This window comes from Arvicola amphibius, chromosome 6, assembly GCF_903992535.2.
Source record: "Arvicola amphibius chromosome 6, mArvAmp1.2, whole genome shotgun sequence".
NCBI classification, from domain to species: domain Eukaryota; kingdom Metazoa; phylum Chordata; class Mammalia; order Rodentia; family Cricetidae; genus Arvicola; species Arvicola amphibius.
This window is the reverse complement of record NC_052052.2, coordinates 116,916,961-116,940,607: the sequence shown is the minus strand read 5'-3', so window position 1 is coordinate 116,940,607 and position 23,647 is coordinate 116,916,961. Positions and strand designations below refer to the sequence as shown.

The 23,647-nt window shown below is 38.6% G+C and overlaps 1 protein-coding gene across 1 annotated transcript in view; it reads left to right on the top strand.

Moving 5' to 3' along the window:
- The window catches only part of Hecw1 (HECT, C2 and WW domain containing E3 ubiquitin protein ligase 1), a 123,810-nt gene that overhangs the window by 6,934 nt on the left and 93,229 nt on the right, over positions 1 to 23,647 (top strand). The window contains 2 exon segments of the mRNA XM_038334596.1: positions 5,490 to 5,597; positions 14,008 to 14,102. Of these exon segments, the coding sequence (XP_038190524.1) occupies positions 5,490 to 5,597; positions 14,008 to 14,102 (203 nt within the window).

The window sequence follows — 23,647 nt, the reverse complement described above, 5'->3', positions numbered from 1 at the left end:
TAGGCTTGCGCTGTCACCTTCAAGGGCACATCCCCAGTCAGCAGAAGACCTACCTCCAGGCTCTATTTCTTAGTTTCCATTCTTCAACAGCACCAAGTAAGGGTTAAGCCTTTAATCTAAGGCCTTATAAAGGTCCCAACATCTATAATATCTACCCTCTGTTGTCTCTCTTAATTCTTATCACCTCTCATAGACCTTATCTCTAAACTCTATAGCCAGTTACATTTCCACTTCTTAAATCTTTCTCAATGTAGTTAGGGATTAGTAAAATGGTGGTTGTAGATTTTCCTCCAAGATCCTTTATTTTATTAACCCTAGGTATTTGGATAGGTTTTGTGGAAGAGAAGAAATAAAATTGTAAGAGCAAGAAGTAAAAGGGGGTGGCTGTGAGATTGTGTGTCTTATGAATGTCAGAAACTATTCCCAGAAAGACTCACCAACAGGGCTGCCTAAACCAGAGCCGAACAAAGACAACAATAATAGACATGCTAACGTGGAGGGTACAACCCCACCCGAGGAACTACAGGCAACTAAATACTACTGAGACCAGGGAAGAGTATGATTGGCTGTCCAATACCAAAGAGTCATCGCTGAAAACATACATACAAGTTAACATTATATAGACTGAGAAAATTATAATTATGTATTTAGTAATGTGTGTGTTCAATAACTATTAGGTTTTTTTTAAAAGGAGGGTCACAAATTTTAAAGAGCAAGAACAAATACACAGAAAGGTTTGCAGGGAGGAAAAGGGAATGGAGAATAGGTACTTATAATAAAATCTCAAAACTGAAAGGATACATCCCAGTTGAAATCAAGCTTCAATATGAGCTTCAGGATACATAAATGATATACAAACCAGTATTTGTTCCATTGTGAGAAATCACACACTAGGAGTTATGGGAATTCCAGAATAAACAGAAACTCAACCCCTGACCACAAGAGATTAATGTTCAGAGCCTTAAAATTTAGAGACAAAAGTCTAAAACTATCTTTTTAACTAGGTACCTGCACACAGTCTCCTAGCATTCCTCCTCCCACTCCTCCTTCTCTCCTCCCCCCATCCCAGTCTATGCTGGGCCACCTCCAATGATGCTGCAACTTCTGTTACTCTTTCTTCCTCTTCTTATTCTTCTTTTAAGAACTTTTCTTTATGGTCATCAACTCTTGGAAGTTGGCATCCTAGTAGGATATAAAAGAACTAAAGCCAATTTTTTTAGTTAAATCAGAAACTGAATATCTTTATACAAAGCAAAAGTCAAAGAAGCGGGTAAAAGGGCCTTATTTGGGGACCTATGCTGTCATTTATCCTTAGAGTCTCCCCCTAGTTACAAGAGTTAGAGCTTTTTCATCCGGGCTTCCAAGGGTGGCAGGAAAGTAGATTCTACCCATCTCTCTGGTCCTACAACTTCAGTGAAGAATTCCTTAGACATTTCCCCCAAAGTTTAGTTATCAGAAAACAGGGGAGCTCCTCAGAGAAGTGGAAGCCATATTATATTTTTATGGTAGGTTGAGAGATCTAAGTAGTTAGTTGATTTTTATTTTAGTATATTGTTACTGAAACAAGCACATGATTTTTATTTTAAAATAAATTATGGGGTCACTTGTCTATTTGGTTCTTAATGACAATGCTTTTGCTGTCCATTCTGCTAACACATATTAGGGTATAGAAACTATAGTTAGTATCTATTTTGAAGACAAACCAAGGAAAAAAAAAGACATTGTCCACTTTACTAAATCTCTCTGATTAAAATGACTGGCAAAAATCTTCGCACTGTTATAGCTGTGACTCCAGCAGAATTCTGCATGTCAAAAGAAATATTTATCAAATATATTTGATTTGAGGGATCAAATCTTGTGTTCTGAACAAAATAAATAATATCTTTTTTAAGTACTACTGGCATTCCAATATCTAGTGTTATTATTAATTTTGCTTGTTAAGTACCTTGGGACTTTAAATAGAATGCTTTACTTCTCACACAGACTCTGAAAAAATATTAGATGTCTGATGTTTTTTAAGATAACTGCTGTGGTAGTCCATTTCGGTTTCAGAACAAAATGTTAAGGTGTATGCTAATAATGCCATCATTTTGTTGTGAATAATCTAAGACTTGCAGGTATTACATAAGTGCCTAAAATCAGTTGTAGTGATACAGGAGACCTTCCTGATGAGGAGGCTTATAGACATCTGCTTCAACAGCCAGCACATAGCAGAGAATTTTTAGGTAGAGAGCTGGAGAGGTGCCATTGGTCATTGTTACGAAGAGTGTGACTTGACCCATAGCATGCTCTCCTGTTTCTTTCTGTCCTCAGATACCTTCCTCCAGTGTAGAATCTACTGTTCTAAAAGTTAATTCCTACTTTTTTCTGCACCTGTGCTCTGGTGGCAAATATGGTCTCTTCAGTTGGTTGCACTTGTATAAGGTTCAGAAGGTAGAAGTAACATGTCGGACTCTTTTCATGCTCTCTGGCCTATGGCTGCTTCAACAATGGCCTGAGAAAACTAGTTTTTCTGTAGCAGTGTCCTAATGTCCACGCCCCAAGTTCATGGGCATTAACAGGCATGGGACAGTGGCAATAACATACCATTCGCCCCTTGCTACCCATCCTCTTGGTGAGAAAAGAGGCAGTTGCTCTGGTTTTATCAGCAGCCTCCCCTTTCAGAATTATAGCTGATGTTCTGGGATCTTATATGCAACAGACCTCGGCGAGGCTTCTCTAAGGAAAGGCAACAACTCAGCTAAGATCCATGTAAATGGAGTATTAATCTGGTATTTTTGGAGCTCATTTCTCCAGTACTAAATCCTTTTCATTAAATTCCTTTCTGAATAAAGTATATAGGCTCGTGCTGTTCTTTGAGGCTCACCCTGACAATATCCCTGGATTCCCCAGCAAAGAATAGTAATGTTTCTATCCAATGGTGATCACTGCCTTTGAAACAAGGCTGGGAAAGGGGTATCCATCAGGGCTGTTGTCAGCTCCTTAGAACATGCTGCACTGAAATGTGCACAGCAAAATCTATGCTTTTCAGGAGAAAAGAAAAATTCTGTCTTTTCAAAGAAACACACAGAAGCTTGCTTATATATTGAGAAGAGGAACTAAAGGAAAGTTTGGAGCTGGGTGTGCTGGGGCACACCTTTAATTATAGCACTGAAAAGGCAGAGACTAGTAAGTGTGTGTTTGAGACCAACCTGGTCTACAGGGCAAGTTAAAGGACTGTCAGTCTTAGGTAGTGAAGGAAAAATAGAAAGCTGGTAAGATGTAATTAAACAAGGGGACCATGTTCCAGCCCCAGCAAGCGGCAGAACTTAGCAGTTTGGGCCACATTGTTGTAATTTTAAAACCGCCATGAAGAGAAGTCCACGGAGGAAGTTTATTGAAATAGGAGAGAAAAGGGGGCAGGGAAAGGGACAGAGAGAGGGGATAGACCAGTCCCTGGGGATAAGAGTGGTGGGAGAGAAGAGAAGAGAGAGATGAGAGGTGAGCAAGGTCCACCTTTAAAGAGGAATGTAGCAGCCGGGCGGTGGTGGCACACGCCTTTAATCCCAGCACTCGGGAGGCAGAGGCAGGCGGATCTCTGAGTTCGAGGCCAGCCTGGTCTACAAGAGCTAGTTCCAGGACAGGCTCTAGAAACTACAGGGAAACCCTCTCTCAAAAAAACAATTTAAAAAAAAAAAAACAAAGAGGAATGTAGCAAATGTGCACAGAGGAGCTCTTAGTGGTTGCAGCCGAGGACATATCCTGTCAGGACCCTAAGGCAGAACAATACAGATGCCTAAATACTAATACACATGGTTCTGGATTTAGAGTTAAGGAACCAATTACACGTTTCATGTGGAATCCCAAAAGATCCTTGGTAGCCAAAACAATCATGAACACAAAGAGCAGTGTTGGAGGTATAATTATACCTGGTTTTAAGTGGCATTACAGAGCTATGGTAATAAAAGTGGCATAGTACAGGGCATGCGTTAAAATGGGTGCACAGATAAAAGGGACAGAATAAAGGACCAAGAAACAAAACCTCATAAGTATATCACCTAAATTTTTTTACAAAGATGCCAGAAATTTTGACTGTAGAAAAGACAGCATCTTCAACAAATTGTGCTTAGAAAACTGTATATTCATATAATGAAGGATAAAATATTAAGTGAAGAGAGTAAGTAGAGAATCAAAGAAAATATTTACTGACCATACATATGACAGAGAGTTAATACCTATAGTGTACAAAGAACTCAAGATAAAACCAAACACCAAAATCCAAAATAACCTAAATAACAAACTGGCTAATGAAAGCAAAAACCAGTCCTTAAATGATGAAGTAAGTACAAGTTCCCAAGAAAGAGGTTTGAAATGATTAGCCATCAGAAAAATGCGAATACAAGAAGCATTGAGATTATACCTCACTCATTAATGGCAGTTATCAAGAAATCAAATAGCAAATACTGTCAAGACTGCAGACTATGGGAAACTACTCTGCTCATAGAATGTAAACTACCCTAGACACAGGAATCAGTAGGAAACTTCCTTACAAACTAGAGATTTCATATGACACAGGTCTATCACTGTGGAGTCCAAGTCAACACATCACAGAGGTAATTTCACACCAGTGCTTACTAATCCCAGCCTTAATCGTAATAGCAAAGTTGTAGAACCAACCTAGGTGTCCAACAATAGAGGAACAGATTAAGAAAACATGGTCTACAAACACAATCAGATATTCTGTATCCGTAAAGAAGGATGAAGCTATGTTATATTCACAAAATTGGAGATAACCATAATAAGCAAGCAGATTAAGCCAGTTTCAGACAGGCAAACGCTTCATGTTTTCTCTCAGTTGAGGGTCCTAGCCTTTATATATATCATGAAAGTAAAGGCAAACAAACAAACATGGGAATGAAGAAAATTAGTACAATGGGCAGTGTGAATAATAACAAGATGGGGATGGGAGGGCACTTAGAGTATATGTCTGTATGAAAATGGCCTCATGTAATCCTGTTTAGTACATTAAAAAGTAAAACGTATTATAAGGGCCAGAATGAAGATATGATATACCGTAGAGTCCATGAGAGACAGAGACGACAGAGACAGAGAGGGAGCATGAGCTAGTCTCTGGACGGGTGCAACATCAGACCGACTCTCTATGTCTCTTCATTCACAAATGAGGATCAATTCAGAAATTTTAAGAAGACTTTCACAGATTTCAGACAACTAAGAACCATTCAAAATAATAATGATTTAAGATTAGCTGTAGTGATTGTCCATGGTTGTAACTTTCTGTTTATGGAGATGTTTAAGAGCTAAGTAAATTCATCTGCCAGGATTGTTCGGTGGAAGCAAATGTTTCATTCTGATGGTTCTTAGAACACTACCAGCTCTCTATGTAGTCCCAAGTGTTAGTATTCATATCCTTTGCACCTTATCTTTGCTGCTCCTGAATATGCTGCTGGCTGATGTGCCTCTCTGCTCTCCTTTTCCCTCTGCACCCGTAGGTGAAGTCTCATCTGAAAATTTTCTGGATTATAAGAACCGTGGAGTCAACGGTTCTCACAGAGGCCAGATCATTTGGAAGATTGACGCCAGCTCGTACTTTGTGGAGTGTGAGTACAGTCACCGTTCCTGTGGTCCAGCAAACGTGGTTGGAGAAGAATACAGCTGTACTCTTTCTATTCTGGTGTGGGGTTTCCACTCTGAAAGGTGCCTCCACTTAGGTGCCGTGTAAAAGCAGAGGCAGCTTTAGTGAGAAACCTTACAATGATTTCAGCAGGTATCTCTATGACAGTTGCAAAATAGCCATGCAAGTCCACCCAAGACATCCCTTCAATACCAGGGAACGTCTTGGTTCATATTCAGAAGCCTCTGGACTCAAAACCCATTAGCACTCATCCTTTAGGCTTTGATGCCTTAGCTCAACGAAGTGATCTGTAGCTTCTTCATGACTGCGACCATATCTTCTCAAGATGTTTTCTACAGCAAAACTGGCCATGCATGGCACTAGCATGCTGATGATACTTCACATTTTCACCTAGCTTCTGGTTCCTGCTATGACTATACAGGATTCAGCTCATGAATAACTAATATTAGACAGTTTTTCTCTGTTTAGATCTGTACCCCATTTTTAGTTGAATTATTTGGTATTGTGAGGTCTAGTTTCTTGAGTTCTTTAAATATTTTGGAGATCAGCCCTCTGTCAGATGTGGGGTTGGTGAAGATATTTTCCCATTCTATAGATTATCATTTTGTCTTATTTATCATGTCCTTTGCCTTACATAAGTTTTTCAGTTTCAGGAGGTCCCATTTCTTAATTATTAATCTCAGTAAGCTAGTGGTGTTATATTTAGGAAGAGGTCTCCTGTGTCAATGCATTCAAGGCTTCTTACCCTTTTCTCTTCCATCAGGTTCAGTGTTATTGGCTTTATGTTGAGGTCTTTGATCCACTTGCATTTGAATTTTATGCATGGTGATAGATATGCATCTACTTTCATTCTTCTACATGTTGACATTCAATTATGCCAGCACCATTTGTTAAAGGTTCTTTCTTCTTCCTATTGTATATATTGTATATTTTTTGCTTCTTTGTCAAAACTCAGGTGTTCACAGATGTGTGAATTAATGTCATGGTCTTCAATTTGATTCCATTGATCCATATGTCAATTTTTATAGCAATACCATGCTGTTTTTATAACTATAGCCCTATAGTAGAGCTTGAAGTCAGGAATGGTGATGCCTCCAGAAGTTCCTTTCGTGTAAAGGATTATTTTAGCTTTCCTGGTTTTGTTTTGTTTGTTTTCCCATATGAAGTTGTATATTGTTCTTTTGAGGTCTGTGAAGAATTATGTTAGAATTTTGATGGGAATTGCATTGAATCTATAGATTGCTTTTGGTAAGTATGCCATTTTTATTATGTTGATCCTACCTATCCAAGAGCATGGGAGATCTTTCCATTTTCTGATATCTTCAATTTCTTTCTCCAAAGACATAAAGTTCTTGTCAAAGTCTTTCACTTGTTTAGCTATAGTTAATCCCAAATATTTCATATTTCATAATTTGTGGTTATTGTAAAAGGTATATATCTCTGATTACTTTCTTGGCCCATTAGTTTTTTGTATATAGGAGGTCTATGATTTTTTTGAGTTAATCTTGCCCGCCACATTACCGAAGGTGTTTATCTGCGATAGGAATTCCCTGGTAGAATTTCTAGGGTCACTTATGTATGCTAGCATATCATCTGAAAATAGTGAAAATTTGACTTCTTCTTTTCCAATTTGTATCCCCTTGATCTTTTGTTTCCTTATTGCTGTAGCTAGAATAAGTACTATATTATACAGATAAGGAGAGAGTTGACAGCCTTGTCTTGTCCCTGATTTTAGTGGAATTGCTTTGAGTTTCTCTCCATTTAATTTGATGTTGGCTATCAGCTTGCTGCAAATTGCCTTCATTATGTTTAAGTATGTTCCTTGCATCTGTAACCTCTTCAAGAGCTTTATCATGAAGAGGTGCTAGATTTTGTCAAAGGCTTTTCAGCATCTAATGAGATGATCATGTGGGTTTTTTTTTTTCAGTTTGTTTATATATTGGATTAGATTGACAGATTTTCATGTTGAACCATCCCTGCATCTGGGATGAAAGTTACAACATCATGGTGGATGAACTTTTTATGTTTTCTTGGATTTGGTTTGCCAGTATTTTATTGAACATTTTGCATCAATGTTCATGAGGGAGACTAATCTGTAATTCTCTTTCTTTGTTGCATCTTTGCTTGGTTTGGGTATCAGGTAACTGTGGCCTTATAAAAAGAGTTTGGAAGTGTTTCTTCTGTTTCTATTGTGTGGAAAAATTTGAGGAGTATTGGTATTAATTCTTCTTTGAAATTCTGGTAGAATTCTGCACTGAAACCATCTGGTCCTGGGCTGTTTTATTTTTTGGTTGGGAGACTTTTAATGACTGCTTATATTTCATTAGGGATTATAGGTCTATTCAAATTGTTTATCTGATCTTGATTTAATTTTGGTATGTGGTATTTATCAAGAAAGTTGTCCATTTATTTTAGGTTTTCCAATTTTGTGGAGTGCTGGCTTTTGAAGTATGACTTGATGATTCTCTGAATTTCCTCGTTGTCTGTTGTTATGTCCCCTTTTCATTTCTGATTTAGTTAATTTGGAGATTCTCTCTCTGTCTTCTGGTTGGTTTAGATAAGGGTTTGTTTATCCTGTTGATTTTCTCAAATAACCAACTCATAGGCCAGGCGGTGGTGGCGCACGCCTTTAATCCCAGCACTCGGGAGGCAGAGGCAGGCGGATCTCTGAGTTCGAGGCCAGCCTGGTCTACAAGAGCTAGTTCCAGGACAGGCTCTAGAAACTACAGGGAAACCCTGTCTCGAAAAACCAAAAAAAAATAAAATAAAATAACCAACTCATTGTTTCACTGATTCTTTGTATTGTTCTCTTTGTTTCTATTTTATTGATTTCAGCCTTCAATTTGATTATTTCCTGCTGTCTACTCCTCCTGGATGAGTTTGTTTCTTCTTGCTCAAGAGTGTTCAGGTGTGCTTGTTCAGTTGCTAGTGTGAGATTTCTCAAAATTATTTATGTAGACATTTAGGGCTTTGAACTATCCTCTATGTATTGCTTTCTCGGTGTCTCATAAGTTTGGGTATGTTGTGCATTCATTTTCATTGCTTCTGCTTTGGAATGTTCAGGTCTTGCTGCTGTAGAACCACTAGGTTTGTTGATGCTATATTGCTCTTTATGTTGTTGAACATATTCTTGCACTGGTGTCTACGCAGTCTATCTCTTCCTCCAATAGATATAGGTGGTGTCTGCACCTCCGGGGGTCACCCTTTATCCAATAGGTGCCTCCTATTGGTGCTGCATGGTGGGTGTTGGGCTTGTGGGGTAGGGTGGGACTTGTAGATTACAGGGTTCAATGGGGGAGTGGTGCTGCCTACCTACAGGAGTCTTACCTGTTGACCAGTTAGTTAGTGGGGCTGCAATGGGTAACGAGGGGTATGGGATGTGCCTCAGGAGGCAAGGGCATAGCTGTCCAGCTAGGAGACCAGCCACTCACTTCTTTGTAAAATCGGTGCAGGTGGTATTTGTTGTCAGACCCTTTTCTTAATTAGAGACCCCCTGATTTTTGCCAGGTGCCTCTTTTGATCACTTGCACCATGCTATTTCCTTTTTTGTTGCTATTCCCTGACCTGAGATGGTCTCATCTTGCTTCCCTGGTTTCTATAGTTACTGCAGCCTTTTTACTCACATTTGAATATTTGGAGCTCGGGAGGGTGAACACATAATATTTGTCTTGATCTGTTTTTCTGCAGGTTTCATCTTCCTTTACAATTGAATAGTACTCCATGGTGTTTATGAACCACATATTTCATTATACATCTGTCAGTTAATAGACTTTTAGGTTGTTTCCATTTCCCAGCTATTGTGAATAGAGCAGCAACAAACCTGGCTGGACAGGGATATAGAGTCATTGGGTATAAGCTAAAAGGTGATATAGATGTGTTGTATAGTAAATTTAGTTTTAGCTTTTCAGGCTTCTCCACACTTATTTTCAAAGTGGCTAGACCTATTCACAATTGGGCCAGCAATGAAGGAGGGTTCCCTTTTCTGCACATCTCCTCCAGAATTTGTTATGTTTTTTCTTGATCTTTGTCATTCTGATTGGAATAACATGAAATGTCAAAGTTGTTCTTATTTGAATTTCCCTAGCTCCTAGGGACAATAAATATTTTTTGAGATATTATCCAATTTTTTTTTCTTCCTTTGAAAAACGCTCTCTCCAGATACCAGGCCCATTTCTTGAATTGTTAATTTTTTGTTTGTTACCTGATTTCTTTATATATTTTCCAATACGTGGAACCCATGTGCATCTGTGTATACAGCCTTTTGATTTTCTTGGTATTGCTTTTACACTGCATTGTCTCTGCATGTGTTTGGTCAGTCTTAACTGAGAACTCTGCCTTATAAATGAACACTCGCAGATATGATTCAGTACTTATAACTATGCTCTCTTCTTCCTGAGGTCATTCACAGACATTTGTCTAGAAGTCTTAACAACCTCATCTAAATCTCAATACATGAAAGCTAGACCTTATCTGAGTCTTATACTCTGGATCTTGACCACCTTGTTTTATGTCCTATTGCCTTGTTATTTCAGTGTATCCAGGAGAGAGTTTCCAGCTTTAGTGGGGGAAACTAAGGGCTGTTTTCTTGAATTTCCATTTGGGATAAACAAAGAGTAATATTTTTAATATATCTCATGTGACACACTTAAAAATATATTCCTTTCTTATCTGAAACTTAATTAGCTATGTGTTCTGTATTTTATTTAGCACTTTGGGCTTATTTGTTTGTTTTTACCCCTAGCTTTCCTAGATGTTCTCATATTTACCTGCTATCCCATGGTGGAAATGAGAAGTTCACTTTGCTAGCTAACCAACAAACTTGAATTTTTTCGAGCTTTGTTTTCTATACACACATGCATGTAACAACAAATCGGTAAAAACAGAGGCTGGGAATTTGATAAAGCTGGTCACCCCCGATCAAACTTGAAAATGTACCAGGTAAAAACAACCATAATGTAAGCGTATCTAATTCACCTCTACCATTAACCTATGCACTTAGTTTGCCAATCTCTTCCTCTGGAAGAGCTGGAATACAACTTTTCATTGACCCTTTAGATACAAATAGAACAACCCTGGACCGCTGTCTAATTCAGCACTATTGACCATAATGAAGTCCACTTATGTATTGACCGTGTCATATGTACTGTGTTTAATACATCATTCTACTCCAAATAAGCAAAACTATTGGAATAGAACTGCTTTGTATTTAGAAGATATCTTACATTTGGAAAATAGATTCGAGTTATTATCATTATTTTTAGGACAAAGGCAGAAGCAATGTAGGTCTCTGACAAAGTATCTGAAAATGTACCCTTACTCCGCTAATATTTCCTTGCTTAGAAACCGTGCTATTTTTCTAAGAGAAGGCAAATTATCAACCACAGGAATGTCTTTGCCCTTGGACAACTGGAAAAGTCATATATTATGCTACAGGAATAGTGTGTTCTCTGTTAAGCATTAGGACTTACCAGGACTTTAAATCTGTTCATAATTAGTTGATAGAGTCACAGGAAGTTGTGCCCTGCTTAATGACTAGAATATATTCTGAGAAATGTGTTGCTGGGAGATTTCATCAAGTGAATTATGTTGATTACACTTACATGAGTAGGATGGTTACAACATCATTAGGTGGTGTCATGTGGGACCATTGCTATGTATGCAGCCCGCCATTGCCCTACCATGGTTGGTTAGGTGTTTTTATTCTTTGCTCTTATTCTTTGTCTTCGGGGGCCCACCACTCAGCTCCCAAATAAATCACACACAGAGGCTTACATTATTTATAAGTGCCTGGCCTTAGTTTAGCTTATTTCTAGCCAACTTTTCTTAACTTAAATGATCCCATCTACCTTTTGCCTCTGGCCCTTTTCCTTTTCGTACTTCTGTGTGTGTGTTTTACTTTCACTTCCTCCATGGCTGGCTGTGTGGCTGGGCAGCTGCTCCCTGGAGTCCTCCTTCTCTTGTTTTCCCTCGCTCCTTTCTTTCTCTCCAGACGTCTCCTATTCATACTCTCTGCCCGCCAGCCCTGCCCATCCTTTCTCCAGCCTCACTATTGGCTGTTCAGCTCTTTTTTTTTTTAGACTATCAGGTGTTTTAGACAGGTAAAGAATCACATCTTCACAGTTAAACAAATTCAGCATAAATAAAAGCAACACATCTCTACATAGTTAAACAAATGTTGTGGAGCATAAACAAGTGTAACACACCCTAAAATAACATTCTACCACAGCCTACTTATCATTACTTATCATTATATATGCAAAGCTCTACCTCACAAGTTTTCTTAAGTATAATGTTATATTACAATGGAAATATGAAAATAAATAGTACTAATACTTTACTAACAAAGCTGAATAACCAAATCAGCCAACCAGTTAAGTGTAGCCAGAGTAAATATGAAGTATCATGTGATTTTTTTAAATGAAATGATTTTTAAAAGCCATAAAACAAATAATTTAAATATAAGCAACATATTATATTGCTAATTTTAGGTATTTATTAGTAGATCTCCTTCATATCCTACTCCTAAGCTACAATACATATTTAGGTTAAGTAAAAGTAAAATCCATTAGTAATCAAGCTTCTAAATTTTGAAACATATTATTAAAATACATGTTTAAGGGGGGAAAAAGATACAAACTTTGCCATCAATTCTTTTCAAAGGGAGGATACCATGCTTTGAAGGTTTCCATGAGTTCTTGGTTCAAAATAAGTCCTAACCTACCTACAGAATTTAACACAAGTTTGTAATCAAGTTCCCCAACCAGTTGCTCCAAGGCACTGAAATAATTTTCTTCCTTGGATGATAGCTACTGGTACTGCTACACATTCCTGCTGCTACCTTCTATATGACTTAGCTTAGAGTTTTTCCCCAGCATGCTGATCTCCCTGACATCCACAGACAGACGACTGGTACTGATGGCTCTGACAAGAGAGTAGCAAGCTGCATTTTTCTTGCTACTTTATCCTCCAGAGGTCTCCATGATTGCCAACCTATAAGAAACCTGCCTTTTGGGTTTGTCTCTATAGCCCTAACATGGGTCATTTTGCAAATATCTTGGATAATATTATGGAGCTAGGATATTAAATGATTCGCCAAAAGTTTGAAACACGACTAATGAATGTATTAAGTGCCTGCAGGGAAAGAGCGACTCAGGAAGGGAAACTTATGAGCACCCAGGCGTTAGTTACTCAGGTCATGAGAAGTCTTTTTTTTTTTTCTTTGATTTTTCGAGACAGGGTTTCTCTGTGGTTTTGGAGCCTGTCCTGGAACTAGCTCTTGTAGACCAGGCTGGTCTCGAACTCAGAGAGATCCGCCTGCCTCTGCCTCCCGAGTGCTAGGATTAAAGGCGTGCGCCACCACCGCCCGGCTATGAGAAGTCTTAACAATGTCAGCTTAAAGGGTTTTTAGAAACTCAAAGAGCTAATTAAAATTAGCTGGAAAGTTTAATCTCACTAGTAATCAAGTGGCTGAAAAGACACTGATAATGCATTTCTATCTTCAGTTTATTTCTAATTAGTAATGTCCAGCAGCACTCACTGAGGTTCTATGAGTTGGTGAGACTCTGACACTATTTGTTTCTTGAAGTGTACAGTGCTATCTGGAAAGTGACGTGGCCACAGAAAGGAAGAATTCTAGAACTACTCATGCTTTCTAGCTAGACATTATCATCCAACATAAACGTGAGATTCTATTATTAAGTATGAAAAGGAGAGCGTGTTTGGACAGGTAACTAGCAATTGTTATTGCATTATACATTCGAACTTGAACAACAGTTTGCTAAAAGATTTTCATTTTTGAAAATGATGCCAACAATGGGGGGGGGATGTTTATAAACCACAAATCTGTGCAGTTTTACAAATTGAAGACTCCCAAAACAAAATTCATGGTTTGAAATGACTAAGACACAGCCTGCTAAAAAATTTTTCATTAAGAACAGAAAACATTCTGTGAAACAGCGAGCTGCAAACACCAGTCGCCATCACCTACACTAAGGACGGGCGCTTGAAGATCTTTCCCACTGCAGAATCAAATGTCAGAAAGTGAAGGAATCCCATCCCGATTCGGTCCTCACATCACCACCATCGCAGACATCTCCTGAACACTTAAAGATGCCAAGTTGCTTGAGTAGTGAATTTATTTAACTTTGGGTATATATTAATTGTTAAGTGTTAAAGCCAACCCAGTTTTTGTGACATAGTTTTAGGAAAACAGACTGGCCAGGAGGCCGTATGTAAACCATCACTGTCAAGTGTCACACGCTGGCTCCTGAAAGGGATGAATTGGTTTGCATTGCTGCAGAGATCCCTTTGGGCTATGACTGTGCCTTCCTAGAATATACTCAACGACTCAGCTCCATTTTATTTTTGTCTTCCAGCTGAAACTAAGATCTGCTTCAAATACTACCATGGAGTGAGCGGAGCCCTGCGAGCCACAACCCCCAGTGTCACTGTCAAAAACTCAGCAGCTCCTGTAAGTGTCTGTTCTCCCTCCTGCTCAGACCCAACTCCCATGGTTCTTTGCTTTGCCCATATGCACATATCTGCACTTACACCTACACATATATAAAAAAGCACTGATAGTTGAATTAAGAATGCACACTACACACACACACACACACACACCTCAGACTAGTGACAAGGAATGACAGCAAAAGCTGTCGTTTTCAGAGTACAGACCGTGTGAATGTTAGAGAACTGCCAACTGTCTGGATTTCCCTTGGCAAAATGTTTCCATGGGGATATACTTAGTAGCAGTGTGTGAGGCTTTCTTTAAGAAACATATTTATAATTCACTGATTTTGAATACTTATATTTCTGATGTTTTGATTTCTTTTGAGACTTACAAATAAATTAATTAATTTGAATGTATTATCTCACCTCAGATTCATCTCAGTCATATGAAATGATAGGCCTAGAAAAGATAAAAAAAAAAAAATAATCTCACCTCCTTTCTTTCCATAAATGAGATCTCTAACAAGTGAGTCCAAGGAAGGTACCTCAAGCCACACCGTTAGTGAATCCCAGATCCACGATTTGTCTTTGTTTTTGCTTTTTGTGCATTTTGTTTTTGTCATTGTTTATTGATTATGTTCTTCTGAGACAGGGGCTCACTGTGTAGCCCAGGCTATCCTGGAACCAACTATCCAAGGATAGCCTTGGATTTACATACATCATTCTTCCTATGCTTCCCAAGTGCAGAGATTATAAATGTGTGCCACCAAGTCCAGCTGTACATCCAGGATTTAAATCACGGCTTTTGTTCCCTGCTATTTGGTTCTACTCAGTGCTGCAGGAATAGATGCTATCTCTACCCAAACTGCAGTCTAGTCAATCTTCGTAGTGTTTCTCTTTTTTCTTTTTAGTTCTTCCAGAGTTCATACTTCCCATTTTGATCATTTTCACCAGTTTCTCTTAACTCTTCCCCAATTCACTCACCTTTCCCACACACCTAATTTTAATAACTTTGTGTTTATTTTTATTTTAAGGCAAATTATTTGTTTTGTTTTTAGGGTTTGTTGCTGTTGTCTCTCTTCCTTCCTTTTTTTTATTTTTTTATTTTTGACTTTTGAAACACAGTTCATCTACAGAGCCCTACCTGCCCTACTCACAGGAATTTAAAGCATGCGCCACCACACCCAGCTTAAGATGAATTTTTGCTGCCTAAATACTTTCGGACGTGTGGTTTTCCACTCTAGAGTGGTCCACTTACCAAGAGCTACAATTGTAGAGGAAACTGACCCTCCCTGTCCCGGTAGCTAACAAATGCTAAGATCTCCACAGCTTGGGATGAGATTGTGTGCTCAGCCCCTCACTCCATACTGGGCGTTGATCTGGCTTGGGCTTGCATAGGCATTACATATTCTGTCACAAATCATGTTGAGTTCATATGTGCAGCTGCCCTGATGTGTAAAGAAGACACTGTTTCCTCATGGTTGCACCCTCTTCCACAGTGATCCCTGAACCTTACAAAGTGGGCCATGGCATACATGTTTTCTTTAGGACTGAGCATGCTGTGATCTCTTATTCTCCATACCTTTACCAGTTGTGGGTCACTGTGTTAATCAACTGCATCTACTGCAAATAGAAACTTCTCAGGTGAAGAATGAGAGATACATTGACTATGGGTGTAAAAGAAATGAATCAGTTAAATACTGTGCCCATTTAACAGAGCATTAATTGTGGGCTCTCCCCCTAGCGCCCATGACTTGTCTAGCCATAAGTTCTTAGCCTGATAATGATGCCAGGTATAGGTTGAGTCCTGCAGAGTTTAAGTCTTAAATGCAATCAGAAAGTGGTTGGTTGGTCCCATGATGTTGATATTAAAACTGAGCATGCTAAAGTCCAGTGGATGTGCTGGGAAGGAATTTCTTGGAAATTTTAATGTGTAATTCATTTTTAGGGTGGCTATGCTATTTTTGCTCTTATTTCTTGATAGTATGAAAACTCAGTTTTCAGGATTGTTTCTCTTGCATTTCTCTACTTGATTTCTAGCACATTAAGACTGACAAAAACAAATGTTTTTCCTTCTCAATTGACTACAAGTGTAAGTGTTTTATCGTTTTTTTAAAAAATTAGTAGTTTATTTGAGCATATGGTGTTACAATAGAAACCAAACCTAGCTTTAATTGTGCAACACATGCCAGTTATTGGTACAATCCAATGAACTTCCGAATTAAAACAAGCTTTGGTAATCTGATCTGGGAATTTAAGCACACTGCTTCAATGAGGAAATGTAACTAAGTTTTCTTGAATCCATTTGTCAATTAATTTTGAATATCTACTTTCTTGTTGATTATTGCTGATAGTATATTATGTTTTAGGAATGGTTACTATCTGTAGACATTATCACATGTCCAAAATACCGTTGGGTTAATTTATGAGACTACAATCAACCTGTTGTTGTTTAGGAAGGAAAATGAGATGTCCAAGGCGCCTTTGGTATAACCAATATTTTAATTTTAATAGCAATAAATTCTAAATATTTATTAGGTTTTTTCCATCTCCCTTATTTGTGCCATTGGCAGCTACTGTGGTCCTGTTGTAAAATTAGCTTGCAATTTAGTCTTGATAGTCTGAGGTTCTCGTCTATTTGGTAGATGAGAAGCTGTTGTAGTAAGAGGTTATTTACACTAATGTAAATGTAAATTTACATTAACTGAGAGCTCCTAGTTACTGTCCCACCCCATATAACACTATCTGAAGCCCGCAGGGCTGGAGCAGGAAGCTTCTCGCGCTAGCATGTAAGGAAAGGTGTAACAAAGCAATGCAGCATCGCTGTTGACGTCAAAAGGAGGGGTCAGGTGAGCTAAAACAAGCAGTGTGAGTGGAACTGCCAGGCCTGGAAGGGAAGCAATGCAAGGCTGGGGAGGTGGACATGATGGGCAGAAACACAGGACATGGCACAAGCATAGTGGGGAGAAACATCTAACTTTTGCTGGGTCTAAAGACCCCATGACTGGTTTTTCCATATCCCCTGCAGCAATTTGTTTTATAATGTTTCTTATTTTATTGGTAGTGCCTCAATGAGCTTTATATTTTCTTCTATTATCTGTCAAAAATCATTTTTGAGGGCAAGTTTCTCTTTTTAGCATCCTTGCCTTATCCCATTTCCCAGTGCGTGCCCATGGCCCTTAGAAAGCTCATATCATGCTTTACTCTCTCTGATTAGACATTAAAGGGCAGGAATCTGTCTAGCTACACAGTGTCTCAAATACGACACGCGGGAGTCTATCCACAGCTCACCCCATTGTCTACTGAAGACTTTCTGAGTGCATTATCAGGGCTGTGCCTTGACAGAAGATTTGCATACTGACTCCCCATTCGGTGGAGGCATCTGCAGGGTCTACTGGACGAGAGCAGAAGCACTCCCTCTGCGGTGCCTTCTGATTTCTTAAAAGGGTGAAGATTCAGTCTCTAGCTGGTCTCCGTGTACATTTTGTCAATAAGACCCTTTAAAACCCCTAACACAGTTTCCCATACTTGCCTTGTAAGACACTATCAGCTACATTCCTTCCCATGCCAAGGCCTAAGGATCACAGCTTCTGAATATAGAAAATGGGCAGCTACTTCAAGAATAGCTCCAGCAGCCTCTTACCGTAATGGCTGAGGAGTAAAAGGAAGAGAAGGTCTTGGCCTCCTAATAGCCGACCCAAGGGCTACTCCTAGTAACCTAACATCCCCCTACTAGATCTACTGCCTAAAGCTTTCACAGCCTCCCAGTGGCCACATGCACTGAGGATAAAGTCTTTACTGTAGAGCCATCATGGGACACTCAAGAGAGGTCTAAACTGTAGCACCCACCATAGGAGCCTTTTGAAAATAGAAAAGAAAACAAAAAAATGTGTTCTCTCTCTGCTCAGAGGATGTTGAGTAGATATTTCACTTAGACTGATCATGTGTGTGTATGCATGCACACGATTGTATAGGTATGCATGAAACCCAAGGACAACATCAGGTGTTGTTCCTCAGGAGCCACTAACTTTATTTTTAGAGACAGTCTCTTATTGGGATTGCAGTTTGAGCTCTCAGAGCAGAAAAATTGAGAGCTCTGTCTCTATGTCCACAGAGTTGGTAATAGAGCTTGCTGCCTGCCACCATGTCTGGACTTGCATGTGGGTGCTAGCACTTGAACCCCATCTTTATGCTTCCGCAGCCAGCACTTCACCTACTGAGCCACCTCCCAGTCCCCTTATAGTCTTCTGTGAATTTATTCTGTTTTTCTATTTCCATCCACAACTTATATTTGCAGCATGTCTCTGGTAATTACCCAAATAAACACAAAAAAGAAATTTTATCCATAATCCTATGATGAGACAAGTCTAAGACTTATTTATTCATAATGTTATGAAAATCAATTTTTAAATGAAATAATTCCAGCTATTTCAGGGCAGCGAGGGTTATGAAGTAATCATACAACATTCTAGTCGTTAATTTCTGTCTTTTAAGCGTCTTTCTTTTAGCCTTTCTCAAAGGGCAATTTTAAAACACATTTTGTTGTGAAGGAGTTTGTCAAATGCGATAGATAAAACAGTAAGTTCAAACTTGCGCACTTGTGCTAGAATCACACCCATGATTGATTAACATATAAAGGTCAGCTGGTGCTGCCCAAATATTTACTAGAAGATTTTAGAATTGTTTTCTAATGAAATATTTATGAGACTCTCTGAGTATTGTGGTTTTAAGTTCTGTCTCTATTCCACAAAGTCAAGTGTAGGAAAGGAACGCAATGTCTAAGATGAACAATAACGGAAAGATGCTCTTCCAGCTGCGAAATCAAAGGCAGGCTTTGCCTTTATTCCCAATGTTTCAGTCAAGCTAATCATGCTCCTCACCTCAAATCCTAAATCCTATCTGTTTATTTATTTTTAACTTTCTTTATAAAAAAAAAAAGAACTTGTAAATAAATAGAAACACCACACATCAAAACAAAACAGGGCCCAAAGTCCATCAACTTAGGCAATTCATATACAGTTAGAATTGCAGTTAAGAACAGAAGCTGTGAGGTTTCTCATTTAATTTTACACTTTGTGTACCGAATGCATCTTATGCACTTATCCACAACCAAAAAAAAAAAAAAAAAAAAAAAAAAGTCATGACAGAACTAAACCTAGGAAACAATTAGCCTTCTCTAAAATTGACCACATACTTGATGATAAAGCAAATATCAATAGATACAATAAAAAATCAAATAACCCCTTGTATCTTATTAGATCACCATGGTCTAAAGTTAGACTTCAACAACAACACAAACTACAGAAATCCTACAAACTCATGGAAACTGAACTATTCTCAACCCAACCACCTCTGGATCCAGGAAGAAATAAAGAAATTAAAGATTTCCTAGAATTCAATAAAAGGGAATGTGCAGCACACCTAAACTTAATGGGACACAATGAAAACAGTGCTAAGAGGAAAGTTCATAGCACTAAGTGCCTATAGAAAGGATTTGGAGAAATCTCACACTAGCAACTTAACAGAACATCTGAAAGCTCTAGAGCAAAAAGAAACAAACTCACCCAGAAGGAGTAGACACCAGGAAATAATCAAACTCATGATTGAAATCAATAAAATAAAAACAAAGAGAATGCAAAGAATCAAGAAACAACAAGTTGGTTCTTTGAGAAAATCAACAAGATAGACAGACCCTTATCCAAACTAAATAAATAGCAGAGATAGAAAATCCAAATTAACCAAATCAGAAATGAAAAGGGGAACATAACAACAGAGACTAAGGAAATCCAGAAAATCTCTAGGTCGTACTTCAAAAACCAGTACTCCACAAAATAGGAAAATCTAAAATAACAATGTTCTTGATAGGTACTATATATCAAAATTAAGTCAAGACCAGATAAACAATTTAAATAGACTTATAACCCCGAGGAAATAGAAACTGTCATTAAAAGTATCCCAACCAAAAAAAAGGCTCAGGGGCAGATGATTTCAGCACAGAATTTTACCAAAATTTCAAAGAAGAGACAATACCAATACTCCTCAAATTGTTCTACATAATACAAACAGAAGGAATATTATCAAATTCTTTTGATGAGACCACAGTTACCCTGATACACAAACCAAGCAAAGATGCAAAAAGAAATGCGATGAAGCTCCAGCCCAAGATGGACGTATGCTAGAATCTTCCCGGTAAGGCACCACTTTGTGGTGCTACACAGATTATTGGATATGGGTTAGTCAATATGTGAGTAAGAGGCTGAAATTAATGGGCCAGGAAGTGTTTAAATGAATACAGTTTGTGTGTTGTTATTTCGGGGCATAAGCTAGCAGGCGGCCAGGAGCGGGGCGGCAGGAACACAGCCCGCAGCTCAACACTACAGAGAATTACAGACAAATCTCCCTCATGAACACTAATGCAAAAATACTCTATAAAACACTGGCAAACCGAGTCCAAGAACACATCAAAATATCATCTACCATGATCAAGTAGGTTTCATTCCAGAGATGCAGGATTGTCAACACATGAAAATCTGTCAGTGTAATCTACCATATAAAACAAATGAAGGGAATAAAACCACATGATCATCTTATTAGATATAGAAAAAGAACTCGACAAAATCCAACATCCTTTCATGAGAAAACAGGAATATGAAGAATATACCTAAATATAGTAAAGGCAATATATAGCAAGCCGACAGCCAACATCAAATTTAACGGAGAGAAACTTAAAGTGATTGCAGTAAAATAAGGGATAAGACAAAGTTGTCGACTCCATGTCTATTCAATATAGCTAGAGCAATAAGGCAACGAAAGGAAATCAAGGGGAAACAGATTGAAAAGGAAGAAGTCAAACTTTCTCTCTTTGTAGATGATATGATAGTATACATAAGTGACCCCCAAAACTCTACCAGGGAACTCCTACAGCTATTAAACACCTTCAGTAAAGTGACTAGATACAAGATTAACTAAAAAAAAAATCAGTACCCCCTATATATAAATGATAAATTGACTGAGAAAGAAATCAGGAAACATCATCCATTACAATAACCACAAATAACATAAAGTATCTTGGGGTAACTCTAATCAAACAAGTGAAAAACCTATATAACAAGAATTTTAAGTCTTTGAAGAAAGAAATTGGGGAAGAGTTCAGAAAATAGAAAGATCTCGCATGCTCATGGATTGGTATGATTAACATAATAAAAATGGTAATCTTACCCAAAGCAATCTACAGATTCAATATATTTCCCATCAAAATCCAAGCATAATTCTTCACAGACTTCAAAAGAAGTATACTCAATTTCATATAGAAAAATAAAACCCAAGATAACGAAACCAATTTTATACAGTAAAGGATTCTGAAGACATCAGCATCCCTGATGGTGCTTCTACTTCAAGCTCTACTATACAGCTATAGTAATAAAAACAGTTTGGTATTAGCATAAAAACAAATACATGGATCAATGGAATCAAATTGAAGACCCGGACATTAATCCACACACCTATGAACCCCTGAGTTTTGACAAAGAAGCCAAAATTACACAGTGATAAAAACAGAAAGTATCTTCATCAAATGGAGCTGGCATAAATGGATGACAACATGTAGAAGAATGAAAATAGATCATATCTATTGCCCTGCAGAAAACTCAAGTCCAAGTGGATCAAAGGCTGCAACATCAGTGCAGTTACACTGAACCTGATAGAGAAAGTGGAAAGTAGCCTTGAATGCATTGGCATGGGAGACTACTTCCTGATTATAACACTAGTAGCACAGGCACCAAGATCAACAATTAATAAATGGAACCTCCTGAAACTGAAAAGCTTCTGTAAGGCAAAGGACACGGTCAATAAGACAAAACAGCAGCCTATAGAATAAGAAAAGTGCTTTACCAATCCCACATCTGACAGAGGGCTGATCTCAAAAATATATAAAGAACTCAAGAAACTGGACATCAAAATACCAAATAGTCCAATTTAAAAATTGAGTACATATCTAAACAGAGAATATTCAAAAGAATCTCAAATGGCCTACTGACATTTAAGGAATTGTTCAACATCCTTACCCATCAGGGAAATGCAAATCAAAATTCTGAGATTCCATCTTAAACCTGTCAGAATGGCTAAGATCAAAAACACTGATGACAGCTTATATTGGAAAGAGTGTGAAGTAAGGGGAACACTCCTCAACTGCTGGTGGGAGTGCAAACTTGTACAGCCACTGTGGAAATCAGTATGGCAGTTTCTCAGAAAACTGAGAATTGATCTACCTCAAGACCCAGCAATAACATTCTTGAGTATATACTCTAAGGATTCACAACCATTGCTCAACTATGTTCATAGAAGCATTATTCATAATAACCAGAACCTGGAAGCAACTTAGATGCCCCTCAAATGAAAAATGGATAAAGAAAATGTGATACATTTACACAATGGAGTACTACTCAGCAGAAAAAAATGACATTTGAAACTTGGCAGGCAAATGGATGGGATGGAACTAGAAAGAAAAACTAATCCTGAGTGAGGTAACCCAGAGCCAGAAAGACAAACACTGTATGTACTCATTCATAAGTGGACATTAGACATAAAGCAAAGGATAACCAGGCTACAATCCACAACCCCAGAGAAGCTAGGTAACAAGGAGAACCCTAAGATGGACTGGCACGGAAGGGTCCAAAGATGGGAAAATAGTTAAGATCTTCTGGGTAAACTGGGAGGGGGTAGAAGGGAGGGAATGGGGAATGGGGACATGAGGGATTAAGATGGCCGAATTGGGGAGAGGGATGGATAGGGATAGCAAAAGATATCTTGATAGAGAAAGCCATTATAGGGTGGGGAGAAACCTGATTCTAGGGAAATTCCCAGGAATCCACGTGGATGATCCCAGCTAAGATTCCTAACAATAGTAGGGAGGATGCCTAAACTGACCTTTACCTATAATCAAATTAGTGACTACTTTAATTGTCATCATAGAACCTTCACCCAATAATTGATGGAAGCAGATGCAGTGACCCACAGCCAAGCACTGGGCAGAGCTCTTGGAGTTCAGTTGAAGAGAGGGGCGAGGGATCATATGAGCAAGGGGGGATCAAGATCATGATGGGGAGAACCACAGAGACAGCAGATCCAAGCTAGAAGGAGCTCATAGATATGGAGTGACAGTTTGGGTACTTGCATGGGACCATACTAGGCCCTCTGAATGTGGGTGACAGTATGTGGCTTGATCTTTTGTGGGGGCACTAGCAATGGAACCAGAATTTATCCCTACTGCATAAACTGGCTTTTTGGACCCATTCCCTGTGGTGGGATTCCTTGCTCAACCTTAATATAGTGGGGAGGGGCTTGGTCCTGCCTCAACTTGTTATGCCAGACTTCCCAAGGAAGGACTTACCTCCCTCTGAAGAATGGGTGGGTGGTGGGATATAGGGGAGGGAGGTAGAGAAGTGAGAGAAGAGGAGGGAGAGAGAACTGGTTTGGTATGTGTAGTGAGAAAAATAAATAAATAAAAAGAAAACAATTAACTTTATCTTCTTTCATGACTCATGTTCAATACCAGAATTCAGCCCT